Source organism: Budorcas taxicolor, chromosome 25 (genome assembly GCF_023091745.1).
Source record: "Budorcas taxicolor isolate Tak-1 chromosome 25, Takin1.1, whole genome shotgun sequence".
NCBI classification, from domain to species: Eukaryota; Metazoa; Chordata; class Mammalia; order Artiodactyla; family Bovidae; genus Budorcas; species Budorcas taxicolor.
In genome coordinates this window covers 46,076,313-46,097,068 of record NC_068934.1, presented here as the reverse complement: position 1 = coordinate 46,097,068, position 20,756 = coordinate 46,076,313, and the positions used below count along the sequence as shown (strand labels likewise).

Sequence of the window (20,756 nt, the reverse complement as noted above, 5' to 3'; positions counted from 1 at the left end):
TGGAGAAGGGCCTCTTCCCCCGCCACCGTGGGGAAGGAAGGAAGGTTGAGGCCGCCCTCCGCCGCCGCGGGCGGGGCTGCCCGGACCCCGCCGGGGTGGGTAGGGCCGCGCGCCCAGGAAGGGGGCGGGGCGGCCGCGGTGACGCGGCGGGCGGCGGGGAGGGACCGGAGGGGTGCCGGCGGGCAGACCGGGAGGAAGGTCGGGGCCATGGGCCCGCGCTGCGCCTCCAGAGGGTCCGGCCACTGCTGGAATCCGCGGCCTGGGCTGGGGTCGCTCGGGGCTCCGACCCGCGGCCCGTCGGCCCCCGCCCGTACCGGGTGAGGGGCGTCCACCCTAGACTAGAGGTGAGCCGGGACGTTGGCGGGCGGGCCGATCGAGAGCACGGCGGGGGACGGGGACGCCGGGGAGCAGAGGGAAGTGGGGGCAACGGGGCCTCTCGCTTGCTCAGTGGGTGCGAGGTGGGGGTACGGCGGCAGCGAAGTCGGGGCGCAGGTGGACGGAGCAGGGCTTGCAGGGCGGGGGCCCGTAGGGTACTTCTAGCCTGAGCCTGAAGAGTGGTCAGCCCTGGAGAAGGAGGATGAGGCAGCTGCATAGACGAGTGCCGGGGGTCCAGGAACGATGCGGGGAAGGGGGAGTTGGGGACTGGGCTGCCCGCCAGGGTGGGGAAGACAGGTCTCGGGGCGAAAGTGTTATCTAGTCTTTGAAGGTAGTTTCGGGTGCAGGGGGAGGGGGGCGCCCGGGGCTGCTCCGCGGAGAGACACGCGGGGGACAAGGTTCTAAGTGGACGTCCAGGAGTGGGGACACGGACCAACTCGGGGAAAGGGATGCAGGGGGCGGGCCCCGAGGGGCCGGTGGTGGAAGGCGGCCCGGAAGGAGGGGCCCCGGGGTTCCCAGGGGCGGGTCCCGAAAGGATGCCGTTCCGAGGGGCTTAGGACGCCGCCGCGGCCGGAGAGGCGAGGCTGGCCCGCCAGCCCGCCGGCCACCTCCCGCGGCTCCTGGGGGCCCGCGTCAGCGCGCGGTTGCCATGGCGATGGGCGGGCGGGGGGCGGGGGCTGCGCGGAAAAGAGGTCAGCGCTCAGCCTCTCGGTGGCTCCCGGCCCCCCGCGGTGCTGGCTGCAGAGCTGGGCTCGCCGCTGCCTGCCCTGTGGCGAGCCCGGGCATGGGGTCCCCGCGCCTGAGCCCCTCGGCCCGCGCGCAGGGCTCGGGGCCGCGCGCCGCCGCCCCGCACTGACGGCCGCGCGGTGCCCTGCGCCAGGAGCCGCGGAGGCCGCGCGCGGCCGGCCGAGCGCTTTCAGGATGCTCATCAAGGAATACCACATCCTGCTGCCCATGAGCCTGGACGAATACCAGGTGGCCCAGCTCTACATGATCCAGGTGAGGGCGGTGGCAAGTAGGAGGCCGAGGAGGGGATGGGAACATGCTTCATGTTGGGTATCCGCAGGAGCGCGCAGGCCACACCTGGGATAAGGGGCCGGGCTCAGCTCAATCCCCTGCCAGTCCAGCCCCGGGGCTTAGGAGGGCTCAGGCCAGAGCAGAAGAGAGCGCGTACCCAGTCGGATGTGGGGGAGGGGTGGGGTGATTAAGGACCGTGCGAAGAGGGACGGAAGGGCCTGGTGGTGCCTCCCCGAGTGCCCAGCCCCTGCTGAACGCTCAGCCCCTATCTGATCTCCTTTAATCCTCCTTAGAATCCGTAATCCTCAGGGGGTAGGGAGAGGAGCGCATGAGGAGACGAGTGGGGGGCAGAAAGTAAGGAGGGGTCCCAGGGGGTAGAGAAAGACTAGGAGAGGTTTCCCAGAGGGTGAAGGAACCTGGCCACCCCCAACGGTCAGGAAGATGAGCTGAGGCTCAGGGCCGGAGGCTGTCAGAGGAGCAGGCAGGGACCCCAGAGGGTGAGATCTGGGCTGAGAGGAAGCATGCCGGGAGTCAGGCTTGGGAGGAGAAGCTTGAGCCAGGGCAGGTGCCCAGGGACGGGAGGAGGCCGGTGCCCATTTCAGAGGCGTCCCCTGAAATGTGGGACCAGAATCTGAACAGGCAAGAGGGCTGGGATCTGGCCTCAGAGGGTTGAGTGGGCCATGTTCAAACTCCTGAGATACATAAGGACAGGATCTGAGTGCTCTCCAACTAGGAGGGGTGTGGCAGGAGCTGGTATTGGGGTCCTAGAAAGGCGGGTATCCCTTTTACTCTCCTGATTCTTCCAGCCTGCCCACCCTGGCCCCTTGCTGGCAGGGCATGCAGCTTGTCCCCCTCAGGAGCTTACACGGGCTCTCTCTCTGCTTGAAACACACCCCCCACCCCATATCTGCCCCGCACCCTCCTTTTCCCCCCAAGTCATCTTCAAATCATGGTCATGTTATCTTTCCAGTGAGGCCTTTCCTGACCATCCTATCAATACTGCAACCCCCAACTCTATCCACCTAACCCTAGTCTATGCTTTCTTTTTACCACAGCACTTAGGACCCTCTAAGATGCTTTTTTTCTGTTTTCTGTCTACTGTGTCTCCTTCCGCTAGAGTGTACAGTTCCACAAGGGCAGGCAGGGGTCTTTACTCTGTACATCACCAGATCCCAATGAATATAAGCCCGGACAGTGCCTGGAATAGAGCAGACTGAACAAGTCCCGGCTTGCAGAACCCCAGAGGGGACTGGTTAGAGGCTATAATCCTGACCCCAGTAGCTATAGGGGAGCAGGTGGAATTTCAGAGAGCTAGAAAGGCTGGGACTCAGGCCTCAGAGCTGCGCTGGGGACGAGGCCTAACTGGGGAGCCCGTCCCAGGAATGGAGTTAGGACTGAGGTGCCTATCCTCCTCTTGCCCTGGGCTGCAGAAAAAGAGCCGAGAGGAGTCGAGTGGCGAGGGCAGTGGCGTGGAGATCCTGGCCAACCGGCCCTACACGGATGGGCCGGGTGGCAGTGGACAGTACACGCACAAGGTATACCACGTGGGCTCCCACATCCCAGGCTGGTTCCGGGCACTGCTGCCCAAGGCCGCCCTGCAGGTGGAGGAGGAATCCTGGAATGCTTATCCCTACACCCGAACCCGGTGAGTGGGTGGGGCAGGTCAGGGGCCAGAAGGGGAAGGGCCCTGGTGGGCCCAGCAGTGACCCTTACCCCTGCCCTCTGCCCAGGTACACCTGCCCCTTTGTGGAGAAATTCTCCATTGAAATTGAGACCTATTACCTGCCTGATGGGGGGCAGCAGCCCAATGTCTTCAACCTGAGTGGGGCTGAGCGGAGACAGCGCATCTTGGGTGAGACCTACAGCCAGTAATGACCCCAAAGCCCCTCTCAGGCCACCTGCCACCTGGACAGGTGGCCTCTGACAAGTCCCAGGCTCAGTTCCTGGCCTCGGCTTTCTGTGCGTGAAAAGCTGCCCTCCCAATCCCAAGGTGGGGGAGGAGTAGCAGGGGCTGGAGGGGGCTGCTGTTGCTCAGGGCTGCCGGAACCCCCCAGATACCATCGATATTGTGCGGGATGCTGTGGCCCCAGGCGAGTACAAAGCAGAAGAGGACCCCCGGCTGTACCGCTCGGCCAAGACAGGCCGAGGACCGCTGGGTGATGACTGGGCGCGCACAGCAGCCCAGACCGGGCCCCTCATGTGCGCCTACAAGCTGTGCAAGGTCGAGTTCCGCTACTGGGGCATGCAGGCCAAGATCGAGCAGTTCATCCACGATGTCGGTGAGCACCCTGTCCTGGGAGGTTCCACTTAGCATGCACTAGGCCACATGTTTGAGCCAGGGATGCTCCCAGTCTGCCGGGGACACAGAAACATAAAGCCATCCTTTCCATTTGATAGGGTGGGTGCTGGGGCAGAGGGGAGCATCGCAGCCTAGCTGGGGTTGGGGAAGCCTGCCTTGAGGTACAGGGAAGAGTCAGAAGGGCAAGAAGCTGGCAACATGATCTCTGAGGTTCATGCCAGTTCACTCAGAGATGCAGCTGCTCGCCCATTAAAATTCTAAGACGCCAATGTTCTGTGGGTCAAGCGAGGCTTAGAGACTCTCAGGAGGGTCACCAGCTGTAACTGGCAACATGCTGTGGAGTGCAGGCCAAAGCTGGGTTCTGTCAGAGTCCCTCCCACCCCAGCTCTGAGTTCCATCCTCCTGCTTTGGTCTCCAGCAAGCCCTAGGTCATACTCCTGTGGCTTAGCCCTGCCGCACCTCCCAGGTCTGACGCTGGGCTCCCCGAAGGAAGAAGGATGGGGGCCCTCAGGGGCCTGGGATCCACTTCCGCCACAGCTCTCCTGGAATCTCCCCTCCAGGGAGCTGCTTCCTTAATTGTCCCTTTTGTAAATGAGGAAAAGGTTGGGCCTGATAGCAAAAGCTGATATTGATCACAAGAGCCAAATCCTCTGCTAATCACTTCCCGTACAAGATATCTTTCACATCCCCCACACCCCTCAAGGTAAAGACTACTATGATTCCAGATGAGGAAATTTAGCTCAGAGAGTAGTAAATACAGGCTCTTTATCCTAAATTTGGAAAAAGTCCAAAAAGCACAAATAAGATTGGGGACCTCCCTGGAGGTCCAGTGGTTAAGACTCTGCACTTCCTATGCAGGAGGTGTGGGTTTGATCCCTGATCAGGGAACTAAGATCCCACATACACTGAAGAAGGAAATGGCAACCTACTCCAGAATTCCTGCCTGGAGAATTCCATGGACAGAGGAGCCTGATGGGCTACAGTCCACGGGGTCACAAAAAGTCGGACACGACTGAGTGACTAACTCACTTTCACTATGTGAGACAGCCAAAAAAAGAAAATGAAAATCACCCACATATAACCATTATTAAGATTCTAATGCATTTCCTTCTAGAAGTTTATTATTCAATCATTATTACTTTATTTCCTAGATACTGAGGTTTCTAACTTTATTCCTCTGCTTAAGATGAAAATATCCCAGAATGGGTATCGTGTTTTTGCTTCATTAAGTGCCAACACTTCCATTAACTATTAACACCTTCATTAACCATCAACAATTTCATTAACTGTTAACGCCTTAATTGTTGACTCCTCTGATGAAGTCAGCAGGAAGCCAGCTGAAAGAGCAAGAACAAACATTGCTCCCAGCTTCCTGAGGTGTCGGGGTGAGCTCGGAGCTAAGAGTTGGGGTGTCTGGAGGGATAAAAGAGGCTGTGGGCAGGAAGGTAGGTAGGACAGGAAGAAAAATGCCCCACTTCCCACTGCCATCTCCTGGACCACACTCAGCCTTCCCTACTTTGTGGCTCTGGGTGGGTGGTGTGCCCAAGGGAGCCATTACCCTAGTTCAAGGGAATTCAAAGTCTTGATATGCAGGGCAGGGAAACTGGGGGTGGGGAGGGCACAGCTTTGATGTCTGGGCACCTACAGGTCTGCGCCGGGTGATGCTGCGGGCCCACCGACAGGCCTGGTGCTGGCAGGACGAGTGGACAGAGCTGAGCATGGCTGACATCCGGGCACTGGAGGAGGAGACTGCCCGCATGCTGGCACAGCGCATGGCCAAGTGCAACACAGGCAGCGAGAGCCCCGAGGCCCAGCCCCCGGGGAAGCCGAGCTCCGAGGCCCGCGCCGGGGCCAGCCACGCCGGCACCCCCGGTGGGCCCGAGCCCCCGCCAGGCCCCGATGCCTCGCCCGATGCCAGCTTCAGCAAGCAGTGGTCTTCATCCTCCCGTTCCTCCTATTCGTCCCAGCATGGGGGTGAGGCTGGGGCCTGGGGACCGGTGGTGGGGTGTCGGGGAGCGCGGGCCTTGGCTGGACGCCCAGGCTGAGGCCCGTGTGGCCCTGCAGGGGGTGTGTCTCCCCAGACTTTGTCTGAGTGGCGCATGCAGAACATTGCCCGGGACTCTGAGAACAGCTCCGAGGAGGAGTTCTTTGATGCCCACGGTCAGCACCCCAGCCCTGCCGGGGGCGGGGGGGCCCTGAGCAGTGCCTACCCCCCCATGACACAGTCCCTGGTCCCTTCAGAAGGCTTCTCGGACAGTGACGAAGTCTTCCCCAAGGAGATGACCAAGTGGAACTCCAATGACTTCATCGACGCCTTTGCCTCCCCCATGGAGGCTGAGGGGACACCAGGTAAGTGTCCCCTATCCCGTCACCGGCCACCCGCACCCCCTAAGTGGTGGGGACTCAGAGAACTACTCATTCCTAAATGTAATGGGGTCCTAAGATGAATGGCAACCCAGAAAGGGTGCTCTTTAAATACACAGATGAATGATGAGTGGATAATGGGTGGATGGATGGATGGATGGATGGTTGGAATGTAAAAAGACATAGAACGAAGAATGGAGGAATTCATTTGGAGGCCGGGAAGTCTTCATGCAGGAGGTGAGGTCTAAACCAGATTTTGAAGGATTAGACCAGCTCTGTCCAAAAGAACTTTCTGAGATGATGGAAAGGTACTCGTCACTAGCCACATGTGACTCTCAAGTTCTTGAAATGTGGTGAGTGTGACTGGGGACCTGAATTTTGCACAGTAATTTAATTCACTTCAACTTAAACAGGCACATGGGACAGGACAGGATCAGAAGGAATCTTCCAGGCAAACGGGCATTGTGGGGAGAGGCGTCTCTGGGAACAGCAGGGACTGGCTGGCCTGTGCAAAGGTCTAGAAGTGTGAAACGACCTGGGGGAGTTGGGTGAGAGGGGCAGGTCCAAAGGAGATGGGGGCAGGGGGGAGTGCTCAGGCAGACAGCGAGCGGGGGCATCTGAACTGCCAGGTGAGGGCATCCCCACAGAGCCCTCAGTTTCTCTTCCTGGCTCTCCCCCTCCCATAGACCCTGGAACCGAGGGCACCAAAGACCCAGGGGACGGGGCCCGGGCACCCAGGGACTCGGAAGTGAGTATGGCCGGCCACCCTGCGCCTCAGTTCTGCCTGGCCACCCACCAGCCACCGGTCTGATGTCGCTGGCGTCGCACTGTGCCCCCCGCAGGGTCAAGATGGAGACAGTGCCGGGGAGCTGGGGGCAGAGGCGTGCGCGGTCCACGCCCTCTTCCTCGTCCTGCACAGTGGCAGCATCCTAGACTCAGGCCCGGGAGATGCCGACTCCAAGCGGGCAGATGTGCAGACGCTGAGCCTAGCCTTCGAGGCCGTCACCCGCGTCCACTTTCCCGAGGCCCTGGGCCACGTGGCGCTGCGCCTGGTGCCCTGCCCACCCATCTGTGCGGCTGCCTATGCCCTCGTCTCCAAGTACTGGTCTGGGGGGTGGAAGTGGGGGTGGGGGGGTGGACACACAGGGTCCCCGAGGTGGGGACAGCCACCTGGAGGCTCCTGGAACCAGAGAGGCCCCCATGGGGTGGGGGGGCGGAGAGGGAAGAGGCCAGGAAGCTAGACACCTGGGCCAGTCACCCGCCCGGCTGGCCTGTTTCTAGTCTATGGCTCCATCACAGAGCCCTCTGGGATACTGGTGGTCCCCACAAAGCCCCCGTGGTGCTGGGACTTGCCAACAGGTCAGGGGGACTTAGAGGGGGCAGAGGCAGGCCTGGAGGCGCCCACTCATCCATTCCGCCCCGCCTCCTGCAGCCTGAGCCCCTACAGCCATGATGGTGACGGCCTGTCCCGCTCCCAGGACCACATTCCCCTGGCCGCCTTGCCGCTGCTGGCCACCTCATCCTCCCGATACCAGGGCGCCGTGGCCACAGTCATCGCCCGCACCAACCAGGCCTATGCGGCCTTCCTGCGCTCCTCTGAGGGTGCCGGCTTCTGCGGGCAGGTCAGGGGTTAGGGGTTGTCCGGGGGGAACTTGCCGGCCGAGCCTCCCCCACCCTCCTGCCCCTGCTGCAGCCCCTCCTGACCACGCTGCCCTCTCCCCCAGGTGGTGCTGATCGGAGACGGCGTCGGCGGAATCCTGGGCTTTGATGCACTCTGCCACAGTGCCAGCGTGGGCACCGGGAGCCGGAGCAGCAGCCGCCGTGGAAGTATGGTCAGTGTGGCTGGACCCGCCTCCACCGGAGGAGGGGCGGGGAGACTCCCCTGCTCTAGTTCTCGGCCCCAGGAATCTGACCTCTCTCCAGCCTGTTCCCTGCTGCCTCTGTCCGTCCCCTCTGGGGCTCTGCTGGCTGGCTCTAAGTCCCTGCCCAACCCCCATTCCTCCTTCCTCACTTCCAAATAAGTAGAAATCGATTGTCTCCAGTCCTAAGGATGTTTCTGTCTCTTGCTTCTTCTAGAACAATGAGCTGCTCTCCCCTGAGGCGGGCCCAACGCGGGATCCCCTGGCAGAGGGGCCTGAGGGCCTGGGCCGGGCCAGCCCAGAAACCTCTACCCTGCCCACCCAGCGCACCCCCAGTGACATGGCTGGTCCCGAGCCCAAGGGCTCTCAAAACAGGTGACATTCCCACCCCATCAACCCCAAACTGGGCTTGTGCTGGGCTGCGGAGGCAGCAGCACTGACGGCCACCTCCGCACGCAGCCTGCAGGCAGCCCCCCCAGCCACCTCCTCCGGGGAGCCCCGGCGGGCGAGCACAGCCTCCTGCCCACCCACTGCCACCTCTGAGGCTCCTGACGGTGCCCCCTGTGCCGCCCGCCTTGACTTCAAGGTCTCCGGCTTCTTCCTCTTCGGCTCCCCGCTCGGCCTGGTGCTGGCTCTGCGCAAAACTGTGATGCCCACGTTGGAGGGTGAGCCCTTGGGGTGCAAGTCGGGGCATGCCTCCTCCTCCATCTGCCCCTCCCCTTAGCTCCTCCAACCTCTCCCTCTCACTGGAAATTCGAGCATTTATGCCATTCCCCACTGTAAAAATTAAGTTTCTTGGCTAGAGAAGGGGAACCTGAGGCCCAGAAAGAAGGGACTTGCCAAGGCCACGTTTCCCAGCATGCACCAGGAGGAACTCGTACGCTCAGATGCCCAGGGTCCAACAGGCCTAGGGAACGCTTCATCCCGAGCATCAGCAAATCGAAGGCTCTGATCCCTTGTTAGCCAAGAGACCTGTCTCACTTTTAAGCAGGACCCCGGGGACCTCCCAGGGAGTACAGTCTGGGAAGCGCTGTTTCAGGGTCACCCAGCAGGTCAGGGAGCTGCTCCACACCACCCCTACCTCCCAGGATGCCCAGCTGAACCCCCTCTCTCCTTTATCTTCTGGGTACCAGTGGCCCAGATGCAGCCAGCCTGCGAGCAGATCTACAACCTCTTCCACGCGGCCGACCCCTGCGCCTCCCGCCTTGAGCCCCTGCTGGCCCCCAAGTTCCAGGCCATCGCTCCCCTGGCGGTGCCCCGCTACCAGAAGTTCCCTCTGGGAGATGGCTCGTCTCTGCTGCTGGGTACGCACCCAACCAAAATACAGGGAAGAGGAGGAGAAGGGCCCCAACAGTGAGGGATGGAGATAGACCCCCCCTCCCCCAACCAAGAGGCAGTTCCCGCATCATTGGTACTCTCTCAGGTCACCACTCCCAGGATCAGGAGCCGTCGCCTGGCCCCTTGGGCAGTCTGGATCCCCAAGACCCTCTGCCCAGAAGCTGGGGGCAGTGGTGGTGACTGGGCTAAAGAAGGGAGGCAGTGACATAGAAAGCAGCAACTCGCCACTGGGACGGGGGGTGAAGGGGTGCTGTATCTGTGTCTAGGGATGCACTGTGTCTCCATGGACACTTGAGTTCATGTCCTGGTGTGGGTTGTGTACACATGCATGTAAGTGAGTACCCATCTGGCCCCATGAGACAAGCGGGCCTGGATTGGGGTGATGGTGGCAGGCATTCTGGCATGAATGCTGCTAACAGGGGAGAATGCCCCCACCCTTCGCGTCCACCCACATGTTGGGGCAGTTCAGCCTCAGCCAAGACCTGACTAGGGAAGGCTGGCAGCAGAGATGGGGGAGGTGTGGGGCGGAGCAGTCCTGGAACCCCAGTGGGAAGACAGGAGGATGGCCTGGCCCAGCCCACCACTGAGGCTGCCCTCCACCCACAGCCGATACTCTGCAGACCCACTCAGGCCTCTTTCTGGAGGAGCTGGAGATGTTGGTGCCCTCAACACCCACGTCTGCCAGTGGTGCTTTCTGGAAGGGCAGTGAGTTGGGTGGTGACCCACCAGCCCAGCCAACTGCCCCCAGCACCACTAGTGAGGTGGTTAAGAGTAAGTCTGGCCAGCCGCCCCACCTGGGGGTGGGGGGTGGTAGTGGTGGTGCGGATACTTGTTCCACCGCTGAAGCCCAGCAGAAACACCCTTGCCCCAGAGCCTTTGCTCTGGAAGGAGAGGGCCCCAGCACCCAACTCTGGACTCGGCAAAGAGCAGGGCTGGTGGAAGAGAGGGAGGGAAGAGCCCTAGAGGCCAGACAGTTGGGCCTGGGGTGAGAGGCCACCCCTGACTCACTGCCCACCGCGGTCGAGCAGTCTTGGAGCGCTGGTGGGGGACCAAGCGGATTGACTACTCGCTGTACTGCCCGGAGGCGCTCACCGCCTTCCCCACCGTCACGCTGCCCCACCTCTTCCACGCCAGCTACTGGGAATCGGCCGACGTGGTGGCCTTCATCCTGCGACAGGTGGGCCCAGGGATGCGGCGGGGGTGGGGGTGGGGGTAGGGGGGTGGAAGAGGCCAAGGATAAGGAGGAGCCGGAGCTGGGGGAGGGGCAGCCCCAAGGACCCTTCCCCCACCCCACCCCAGCTTCATGTGGCCTCGCTGGGACCATCCCGCGCAGGTGATCGAGAAGGAGCGGCCACACCTGACCGAGTGCGAGGAGCCGTCCATCTACAGCCCGGCCTTCCCCAGGGAGAAGTGGCAGCGCAAACGCACCCAAGTCAAGATTCGGGTACGTGCCCTGCCCCTAGCGACCTCAAGTCTCCCTGGAATCCCCGCCCCTAAGCCCCTCCCAGGTCCCACCTCCTCCTGCCTTGGCCCCGCCCCCGAGTACCACCAAGTCTCCTCCCCTCCCTCTTCCCCGCCCCCTCCGCCAAGTCCGGTCTCAGATTGGCGCTCGCCTAGCCCCTCTCAGCCTCTGCACCGGGTCTATATTGCCTCCGCCCCTTGGATCCACAGTCCGCACAGAGGACCCCCAGGACCTCTGATCGGGGTCAGCAGAAGCGCCCATTCCTCGGGCCTCGCCCCTCTCTCGGAGCGAGCTGGCCCGCCTCCTCCAGGCAGCGCGCACACGTCTGGGCACGGGTCCCCCTCACCAGCTCTTCCCGCCTCCCTGTCATCTCCTGGCCGCGGGCTCACACTGTCTCCTCCCGCCAGAACGTCACCTCCAACCACCGGGCGAGCGACACGGTGGTGTGCGAGGGCCGCCCCCAGGTGCTGAACGGGCGCTTCATGTACGGACCCTTGGATGTGGTCACGCTCACGGGAGAGAAGGTTAGGACACAGAGGCCTCAGTCCCAGGTAGACCAGCCCCCTCCTCGGGCTGACCTGGCCCCAAGCGGGAGCTCCCTGGTCCCGCCTCCTGTTCCCTGGACAGCTCCGGGTCCTGCCAGGTTGAGCCCCCAACCCCGTCCTCCTTCCCCCGCCTCAGCCCTCTTCCGCGCAGCTCCACAACGCTCAGGGCTCCCCCGTTCCTCCGCTCCGCTCAGGGGGACCCTCTGGCCCTCTCTCCCTGCTAGGTGGACATCTACATCATGACGCAGCCGCTGTCGGGCAAGTGGATCCACTTTGGCACCGAGGTCACCAACAGCTCGGGCCGTCTCACCTTCCCGGTGCCCCTAGAGCGTGCGCTGGGCGTCGGCGTTTACCCCGTGCGCATGGTGGTCAGGTGAGCGCCGGGCGGGCCCGGCCTCTGCGGGGCGGGGCTCCCGTGGGCCCCGCCCCCACGCCCCTCACACAGCAACCCCCCCCACCCCCGCCCCGGCCGTAGGGGCGACCACACCTACGCCGAATGCTGCCTAACGGTGGTGGCCCGCGGCACTGAGGCCGTGGTCTTCAGTATCGACGGCTCCTTCACCGCCAGTGTGTCCATCATGGGCAGCGACCCCAAGGTGCGCGCCGGCGCCGTGGACGTGGTCAGGTAGGAGCGGCTGCCGCTTCCCTTTACCGGCTCGCTGTGAGGACTGGTCCCCACCCCTGGCTCTCGGGGCTGACCGCCGCCGCTCCCTGCAGGCACTGGCAGGACGCGGGCTACCTGATCGTGTACGTGACGGGCCGTCCTGATATGCAGAAGCACCGCGTGGTAGCCTGGCTGTCGCAGCACAACTTCCCCCACGGCGTCGTCTCCTTCTGCGATGGCCTTACTCACGACCCGCTGCGCCAGAAGGCGATGTTCCTCCAGAGCCTGGTGCAGGAGGTGTGGTGGCTGGGGAGAGCCCCCGAACCCCGCGATTGCCCCGGGAGGAGGCCCATTTGTTACCACCTACATGGCCCCGGCTCCTAGCCTAACAGACTGCACATCCCCGCAAGGGTTTCTAGAGTCCTTGGAGCCAACTAGGGAGATCCGGCTGGTCCCACCCCCCAGCCAGACCTGGTGATGGAGACTAAGCGGCCCCGCCCCTAACCCTTCGGTGCAGATCGCCCACCAGACCCCACCCTCTGTCTCCCGCCTCCCCCACCCCGGGGGGGGGGGCTGCTGATTGGCCTCTCCGGCCACAGGTGGAACTGAACTTCGTGGCCGGCTACGGGTCCCCCAAAGACGTGGCCGTGTATGCGGCGCTGGGCCTGCCCCCCAGCCAGACCTACATCGTGGGCCGCGCGGTGCGGAAGCTGCAGGCGCAGTGTCAGGTGAGGGCCGAGTGAAGGTGGGGCTGCGAGCCAGCTGGAGCATGGGAGCCTGAGGCTGGGCCCTGAGGACCACTCGTGTGTTAAGAAGAACCTAGGAGGGAGGCTGTGAACAGGCTGGCCAGCTTCGGGGAACTTGGGCTTCTCCTAGGATTGGGGAGGTCACGAGCAGCTGGAAGCTGCCGGACAGGCCAGAAAGGGTAACTCAAGCTGGAGTATGAGCAAGACCTTGGGTGCTCGTTCCACGCTGGCATGGTTCTGGGCACAAGCCTTGACCTTTCTGAGCCTCACTTTCCTGTCTGTAAAATGGAAAGGATAAACCGGCGCAGATCTCCGCAGCTGTCACGAAGAGCCCGTGATTTACTGCATGTCAGCTGAGCACTGGGCTGGGCACAGAGCAAGTGCCTGCTAAATGTTAGCTGCTGTTACTTCCTTCCAAAACCCCATTGTACAGATGAGGAAACTCAGGACGAGGCCCAGAGAGGTGCAGGCTCCCCGGCAGGGTTTGGTCAGGCTGTGCCAGCCTGGTAACTGTAGCCAGCACTGCCCAGAGCCTGGGAAGGACAGGTGAGGGCAGTGTGTGAGCCTGAGACCAGCCATCCTCTCACCCTGCCCACCTCTGCCCGCAGTTCCTGTCCGATGGCTACGTGGCCCACCTGGGCCAGCTGGAGGCCGGCTCCCACCCTCATGCCACCACGGGACCCTCAAGGGCCGCCCTGGCCAAGAGCAGCTATGGTGGGGCTGCCCCTGTGGACTTTCTCCGGAAGCAGAGCCAGCTGCTCCGCTCGAGGGGCCCCAGCCAGGTGGAACGGGAGGGCCCAGGGACTCCACCCACCACCCTGGCGCGGGGCAAGGCGCGGAGCATCAGCCTCAAGCTGGACAGCGAAGAGTGAGGCCCCAACTGTGGCTGGGCTTGGGTTATTTATTCATATACTTGTGGAGCCCCAGGGGCCGCCTGTGGAAGGCTGGGCCCACGCCTGCATCCGTTTGCCCTCAGGGTTAGTTCCCTTTCATGCTGGGGGACCCAGCCCTGGGGGCTGGAGGAGGGAGCAGCAAAGGTCCAGAGGCTTTTCCAGCGTGTGTAACTCCACGGAAATAAACACCGCCTGCATCCCGCCTGACTGCCCACCGGCATGGCATCACAGGGCAGCCCAGCTCACGGTTTCTAGTTCAGCAGAGACGCTGAAGGGCAAAGAGGAGCCGGGATGTGCCCAGGGTCAGGCAGCAAGTCAGAGGGCAGGGCCAAGATTGGGACCTGGAGAACCAGCCTCCCCCACCCTCCTTCCCCTCCCCACCTGAGCCAGCCTTTCAGTTCCCAGGGGCCCAGACTTGGCTTCTCACTGGAACCACTGCCTGCCTGAGCTGAGACCGTGAGATTGGGGGTTGGGAGGGGGGCAATGGGGAGGGCTGCGCTGGGAGCCCACCTCACCCGGGCACTAAGCCTCCTGGCTTGCAGTTGCTTCATCTCCCCCTTAAGACTGAAGGCTCCCAGGCACCTCGGCCCTGGCCGGCAAGAAACACTCCCCTTGTGACAGAGACCATCTTCGTTTCTCTGTCAGGCACACGGAGGCCCAAAGAGGTCTCAGAGCTGACAAACGGGGAGCTGGGATTAGAACCCAATTGTTTGCCTCCCCAAACCACCCAAGTACCAGGAAATGAGGGGCAATGACCCCAGCTTTCCCAGTGGATCAGCTCAGCAGGCCCAGAGAGAGACAGATAAATAAGGCCTTTATATACAGAGAAGCATTATATAGTGGGGGGTGGAGGGGGTGGGTGGGGTGGCAGCGTAGGCGGTGGCAGCAGCGGGCGGGGCAGCCGGGCCAGCGGGGCCCCATCAGTGGGAGAAGATGCCCCGGAAGCGGGCCTTGTCCTCCTCGTCCTTCTGGCGGATCCGTGCCTCCAGGGCCCGCAGCTCACGGCTCACCACAGGCGCCAGGGCTGGGTCCAGCTGCAACACCTTGGCGAAGTCAGCCTGGGCCTCCTGGGCGTTCCACACTGCCGCGTGGGCCTTGCCGCGCTTGAAGTAGGCCTTGACATTGTCTGCAGGGGGCACCAGTGGGCGGCAAGCACAGAAGGGCATGAGAAAGGGGCGCCAGCCAGCACCCCACCTTGACTGCCGGCACCAGGGGCCCGGCGTGGACGGAGCCCTCCTGCCCTGAGGATGCCAACCCCGCCCCCAAGCCCCATTCCTATCTCACTGGCACAGCACAGCCCACGGCCCCACTGGGTGGGAGCTACTGGGTCAGGCTCCCATGGGAGTTCAGAATGGGGGTGATATTGAAGGCCCAGAGGTGATGGAGGAGGCCGCCGCCCTGCCCTGGCGACCCAGCACCCAGTGCTCACCATCATACTTATTGAGGATGGAGGAGCAGTGATCCAGCACTTCATAATACTCTTCGGCCACCAGCTTGCACTGACAGTAGTTGAGCAGCAGTGGGGTGATCTGCTGATCTAGCTGGATCCAGTCGGGGGACCCAGGCTGTTCCTGGGGGCACGGAGGCAGGGAGGGGGCAAAAGATGCTGAAACCTGGGGCCCCTGGGGCCCTCCTGACCCCTCCCCTCACCCACTGCAGCCTCCAGGCAGCACCTTCATCTGAAGGTTCTTGAGGCAGGCGATGGCATCGTAGTACTTGGCAGCGGCCTCCTTCACGTGGCCCTCACGGTATAACCGGTTGCCCTCCTGGTGGATAACCGGCACTGCCTTTGCCTTCTCCTCATCCGTCATTGCCCACGGGTCCTGCTGGTACGTGCCAGGGTTCTCCACCTGCCGGGGCATAGGCCAGGTCAGGGCCCGGGGTCAGCCCCTGGGCTGGCTGGGCCTGGGACACCGGGTACCAGAAGCAGTCACTTCTTCATCCACTGACCATTCAGCAAACGTGTGCAGCATCTCCTGCATGCCCAGCACTGTGCTGGGGTCCAGAAACAGAGCAGTGAGCAAGATGGCGAAAAGCCCTGTCTTGGCAGAGACCTGAGGGAGCAGGGAGGGACCCCAGGAGGGAGGGCACTGCCAGGTGTCCTTATGCCTGTCCCACCCCAGCCCCTGAACAGTCAGGGAGGCCACCAGCTCTGGGCAGGTGGGCAGAGCCGGCACCCTCTCTGAAGCTGGGCAGTAAGGGGTTGGCCTGGTGGTCCCTCACCTTCAGCATCTCGATGTCGAAGATGAGAGGCTGGGGGTTCTGCTGCAGGGCGTCCAGGTCGGCGTGGCCCAGGGAGTTGTGCTCGTGCATCTGGGCGATGCCACAGCAGTGCCGCTGGCCCTCCAGGGGGTCCTTGCCGGCTGCGATGTTGCGTAGACTCTTGGCCACCAGTGGGTATAGCACCACGTGCTGCAGAGGGTGAGTGGGCAGGGGGGCTCTGTCAGCACGTGCTGGCTGGTCATGGGCTCAAGAGGCCCCACGCCTTGCCCCATCACTATCTGAGAAAGGGCACTGAGGCCCAGGAGGACTTTTCCTTCCGGACTCCTCCGGCCTCCCAGCCTTTCATCACTTTCAGGCCAAACGCCCACGCTTCCCACCCGCCAACACACAAACACACACTCCCACTGCCAACCTGTCTCCCAAGACCTGACAAACCCAGGGGAATTCTTACCTCTTACCTGTCTTCCTCCCAGGCTTGCAGCCCACAAGCTGGGCTCCTCATCATTCCGGGGGCCCTTCCATACTCTGTTCCCAGCATCTCTTCTCTCTGGCCCCACCCCCACCCCTTTCGGGGCCCATCTCTGAGTTGGGATTAGGGCAGCAACTTCAAAATCCTCACGGGGGACCCTCAGGCATTGGAGACCTAGCTTTCTTATGGTTTTTTTTTTTTTTTAGTGTTGGCCTACTTTAATTTTTTTTACTTTTTGGCCACGTGGCATGTAGGATCATAGTTCCCCGACCAGGGATCCAACCCATGCCCCCTGCATTGGAAGTGCAGAGTATTAACCACTGATCACCAGGGAAGTCCCAGGGACCTAGCTTTTGACCTTTCACTAGGGACACTTGCTGGGATGGCGGAAGCCAGACAATCCTCATGCCTAACCAGCTCTTCTCACTGACCCTGTGACTCGGGGCTGACTGCTCAGCTAATGTTCATCCAGTCAGCAGATATGTTCTGAGTCCTGGCTCTGGGCTGGCCCACACTAGGCACTTTCAAGGTAAACAGGCCTAATCCCTGCCCTGAAGTAGCCTAAATGCAGACAAAGGACCATATCCTGGCCATGCAGAGTATGAGAGGTGGAGAACCCAGAGGAGGGGTTCAAGGCAAGCACCAGTAGTCAGGGAAGGCTTCATGGGGGTGGTGACCCAGGAATTAGTTTGAAGTAGGAAGCAGGATGTTGGCTAAGGAGGAGATAGGAACACAGGGAGGTGAGTGGGAGGGAGACCCTGCAGGGGCCACGTGGGCATCTATGGCTTGTGCTTCAGCTCGACAGTGACCAGGAGCAGAGGGGATTGAAGCAAGGAGCTGTAGCGGTTATTGCACTTGAGAGCCAGTTCCTGGCTGCAGTCTGGCTAAAGGAGAGGAAAAGGGAGACTAGGGGCCAGGAGGCCAGTGTCCTGACGGTGCAGTGCCCTGGAGGGAGTCGGTGGTGGCCTGGCCAGGGCAGAGGATTGGGAATCAGGTGTGGCCAGACAGACGCAGGCAGGCGTGGGCCATGGGGTACCTTGACATCGCAGCAGAACTGGGCGATCTCCCCCTCCCGCATGGTGCGCACGATGGTCTCCCACACGGGCAGCTTGAACTTCTTGCCAATGATGAGCTCCATGGGCTTGCTGCGCACCCGGCTGTCGTCCAGCACGGCACCCTCCTCGTCACTGCGCAGAGTGCGGTAATGGAACGTGGCCTGCGGGCCGCAAATGGGATCAGACAAAGGCACGGCCTTCCCACAACCACAAGGACAAGGCCAGCTCACAGCCTGCAGGTGGCACAGGGACAGGGGTCACCACCTGACCTTTACCGCACCCCCAGGAGGGAAGAGGTCCAAGTCACATGACGAGTGCGTGGATGGGCTGGGACAAGAGCCCAAGGGGTCTAGCTTTAGTCATTCTTTCAACAAATATTGACAGAGGACGAGATGGTTGGATGGCATCACCGACTCAATGGACATGAGTTTGCACAAGCTCCAGGAGATGGTAAAGGACAGGGAAGCCTGGCGTGCTGCAGTCTATGGGGTCGCAAAGAGTTGGACATGACTTAGCCACTGAACAACAACTACATGCCTGAGCTCTGTGCTAGGCCTGGCAGTTGACAAAACAGACAAAAGCCCCTGCCCCCGTGGAGCTCACAGGGAACTTCTACAGGAAAGAGACGGGCCTCAAACAAAACACGCTCTGTGAGGTGGAGCGAAGTGCTATGGATCAGACATCTAAACGCAGCAGGGTAAGGCACAGCGAGTTCAGGGAGCCGGAGTCACTGAAGGAACTCCCTGGCAGTTCAGTGGTTAGGAGCTGACAGTTTCACTACTGGGGCTCAGGTTCAATCCCTGGTCAGGGAACTAGGATCCTGCAAGCAGCACTGTGTGGCCCCGCCCCCCCTCCAAAAACACAGAGAGAGAGAGAAAGCAAAGACTTGAAGGAGAAGCAAGCCAGACAGATGCTGAGGTAGGAAGGGCTGGGAAATTTCTTGGCCAAAGAACAGCAGGTGCAAAGGCCTTGCAGAGGGGCAGTGCGTGGTGTGTTCACGAAGCAGAAGGCCAGTGCAGCAGCAGCAGCAGACTGAACCAGGGGATGGCGTGGTACCTCACGGGGTCATCAGGGCAGCAGGGAGGGACCCCACAGAGCCTAAAGCCCGTGGTGAGGACTTTGGTTTTTCACTCTCAAATGGAAGCCACCGGTTGGCTCCAAGCAGAGGAGGGACATTATCTGATGCTGGTTCTGTTGCTGCAGGGATGAGACAGGTGGGAGAGCCGGGAAGACAGAAGCAGGAGGCGAGTTAAGACGTTACTGGAATAACCCAGGGGAGAGACGAAGGTGGCCTGGACCACGGTGGGAGTGGTAGAAATGGTCAGAGCCTGAGTGTATCTTGAGGATCTTCTGGGGGGGTGTATGAGAGGAGGCATGGAGACTGGGAGGTTTTTGGCCTGAGCAACCAAAAGGCTGGAGGGGCCCTACCCTGAGATGAGAGGGTCGAAGGGAGCAGGTTAAGTTGCCAATGAGACGTCCAGGTGGAAACGGTGAGTAGGGAACTGGATATCAACTTTAAGGGGGAGGGAAGGCTAGACACAGACATTTGGGAGTGGTCCAGGCATGCGGGGAGAGTTTCTTAAAAGACACAAGCCTGGATGAGATCATCTCAGGGTGAGTGAAGAGAAGTCTCGAGACTGAACCCTCCACAGGACATGGTTAGAGGAACCCACTTTCTTTCCCACCCCTAGCCAGCCCTCTGAACTCTGTTTCCGCATCAGTAAAATGGAGTTAGCAACAGTACTCACCTTACCACATGAGAATGAAAGCAAATAAACCTGTGAAGCATTGAGCACCATGCTCTTGTGAACCCTCAATCAATGCCGGTGATTGTTTATTTTTGTTTATTTGTCCCTATTCTTTCAGTGTCATTGTTCACAGATCATTACTATTTTTGGTGTTTTCTCCAACTGGTGTCTGTTCCATCCAAGATCTCCCTTGCCAAGACCTTCAAGGCCACCACCACCCCTCTACCCCCGCCCCAGCCCATGGGGAACTTCATCCACATTCCTTCCCTCATCTCCAGAAGCATCCCTCTATGTATCACTGGTCACTAGGGGTACACAGCTCTGCCTCAGGGCCCTCCTGCGAGCCAGGCTAGGAGCTTCACCCTGGCCATCTCTGCACAGCTCTTGTCAGCACAGTAGCTGTTACTTTGGGTGTCCCCAGCATGTCTCACATGTTCAGCTGTTCTAGTCGCTTCATTGTGTCGCTTCATTTTCAGGGCCAGGATCTTTACTCATTTGCTCAATATGCACGTCCTGTGTGACTGCTCTGCTGGGCACAGGGGCTGCCCCCAGGAAGCCCTTACTCTACAAACAAGTGGCAACTGGGAAAGGCCCTCCAGAAGAAGGAACTGCATGAGCAGGAGGTAAGCCTGGAGACGTACATTATTAGGGTGGGGAGGGGTGGAAGAGGCTGGAGCTAGGGGCCTGGATGTGCAAAGGAGGAAGATGGGAGGCTCTTTATTTCTTAGCCCTTATCTGTCCCGACCCAACGCCACGAAGAGCAGTAGGAAAGCTGTCAAGAAGGTTCTCGTCTGGTAGACCCGACCTCCTGACCTGTTCTCTGGGTTTGTGCGTCCCAGGGCCTCAGTTTTCCCATCTAAGCAATGGGAGCTGGTCTACGTTTTCACAAGGCCCTACCATCCATAGAAGACCTTGAACCTTGCAATCCAGGGGCTCCTCCCAGAGCCCAGCTTTCTCATCTGGGGTCCTCTCCAGCGCTGGGTCTGGGCAAGCAATGGGGTCAACCCCCTCACCTCCCGCAAAATGTTTACTGATGACTGACGGCCTCCCTGACCTATGTAGCCACTCGGCCAAGGCAGGGGGCGGAGCTCACGCATCCGAATTCACCCTCTACTTAAATCCAGGCCAATCAGCGTCGAGCTCGGCATGTGAGCCATAGGGCCACCGACCACTGCTGTCTGGGCATGCGCAATCTATCGCCTAAGGCCTCCTCCCGCCTCGCATGCGCACCGCGCCTCCGACGCATTAAGGGGAAGCGGGTCGACACGAACCTTGGTTCCATCCTGAAAGTCAGGGAGCGCTCCTCGGCCCTCCTGTATCACACGCTTTTGGATCCCGTCTTCCCGGAGTCTTGCGATGATATCCGCCATCCTCCTTCCCCGCTGCTCTCTTTCGGCAACTTCCGGACTCGCTCGGCAGCTTCCGGACCTGCTTCGGCAACTTCTAGAACTTCGGCAACTTCCGAGCTGGCGCCATTTTGGCTAAGGGCAGACGCCGAAAAGAGCCCGAACATAGAAACGGGCTGTGATTGGTTCTCCGCTCCGCGGCTGAGCGCGCGGGTCAGGCCAGGGGCGGGGCCTGAGACTGGCCAGGGGCGGGACCAGAGAGGCGGGGCGGGCCGGGGCGGGGCCGGGGGCGTCCCTAGGAACTGTGTCCTTGAACCGATTTGGTTTGGGCCCTCCCAAGTGGCCGTGTGCCACGCTCTTTAAAGTTGTAAAAGTAGCACGACAGCGCTGCAGAAGTGGGGGGAGGGAAGGTC

The 20,756-nt window shown here is 61.2% G+C and overlaps 2 protein-coding genes across 2 annotated transcripts; one reads left to right on the top strand and one right to left on the bottom strand.

Moving 5' to 3' along the window:
• Nucleotides 1–195: 195 nt before the first annotated feature.
• Nucleotides 196–13,689, top strand: PITPNM1 (phosphatidylinositol transfer protein membrane associated 1). The gene is made up of 25 exons (XM_052661726.1): nt 196–344; nt 1,256–1,374; nt 2,823–3,037; nt 3,123–3,244; nt 3,447–3,671; nt 5,339–5,665; nt 5,756–5,851; nt 5,933–6,040; nt 6,469–6,570; nt 6,742–6,803; nt 6,898–7,154; nt 7,488–7,677; nt 7,780–7,887; nt 8,132–8,289; nt 8,374–8,579; nt 9,048–9,218; nt 9,859–10,023; nt 10,281–10,429; nt 10,586–10,696; nt 11,122–11,238; nt 11,484–11,632; nt 11,735–11,884; nt 11,977–12,160; nt 12,463–12,591; nt 13,218–13,689. Exons 2-25 carry the CDS (start codon nt 1,297–1,299, stop codon nt 13,479–13,481), a joined length of 3,843 nt encoding a protein of 1,280 aa, XP_052517686.1. The 5' UTR covers nt 196–344; nt 1,256–1,296; the 3' UTR covers nt 13,482–13,689.
• A 622-nt stretch (nt 13,690–14,311) lies between these two features.
• Nucleotides 14,312–20,477, bottom strand: AIP (aryl hydrocarbon receptor interacting protein). Its single transcript, XM_052661960.1, has 6 exons — nt 20,269–20,477; nt 17,231–17,410; nt 15,726–15,914; nt 15,176–15,352; nt 14,932–15,073; nt 14,312–14,628 (listed from the first exon to the last, which is right to left on the bottom strand). The coding sequence occupies exons 1-6, from the start codon at nt 20,365–20,367 to the stop codon at nt 14,423–14,425; spliced, it is 993 nt and encodes a 330-aa protein (XP_052517920.1). The 5' UTR covers nt 20,368–20,477; the 3' UTR covers nt 14,312–14,422.
• Between the last annotated feature and the right edge of the window lie 279 nt (nt 20,478–20,756).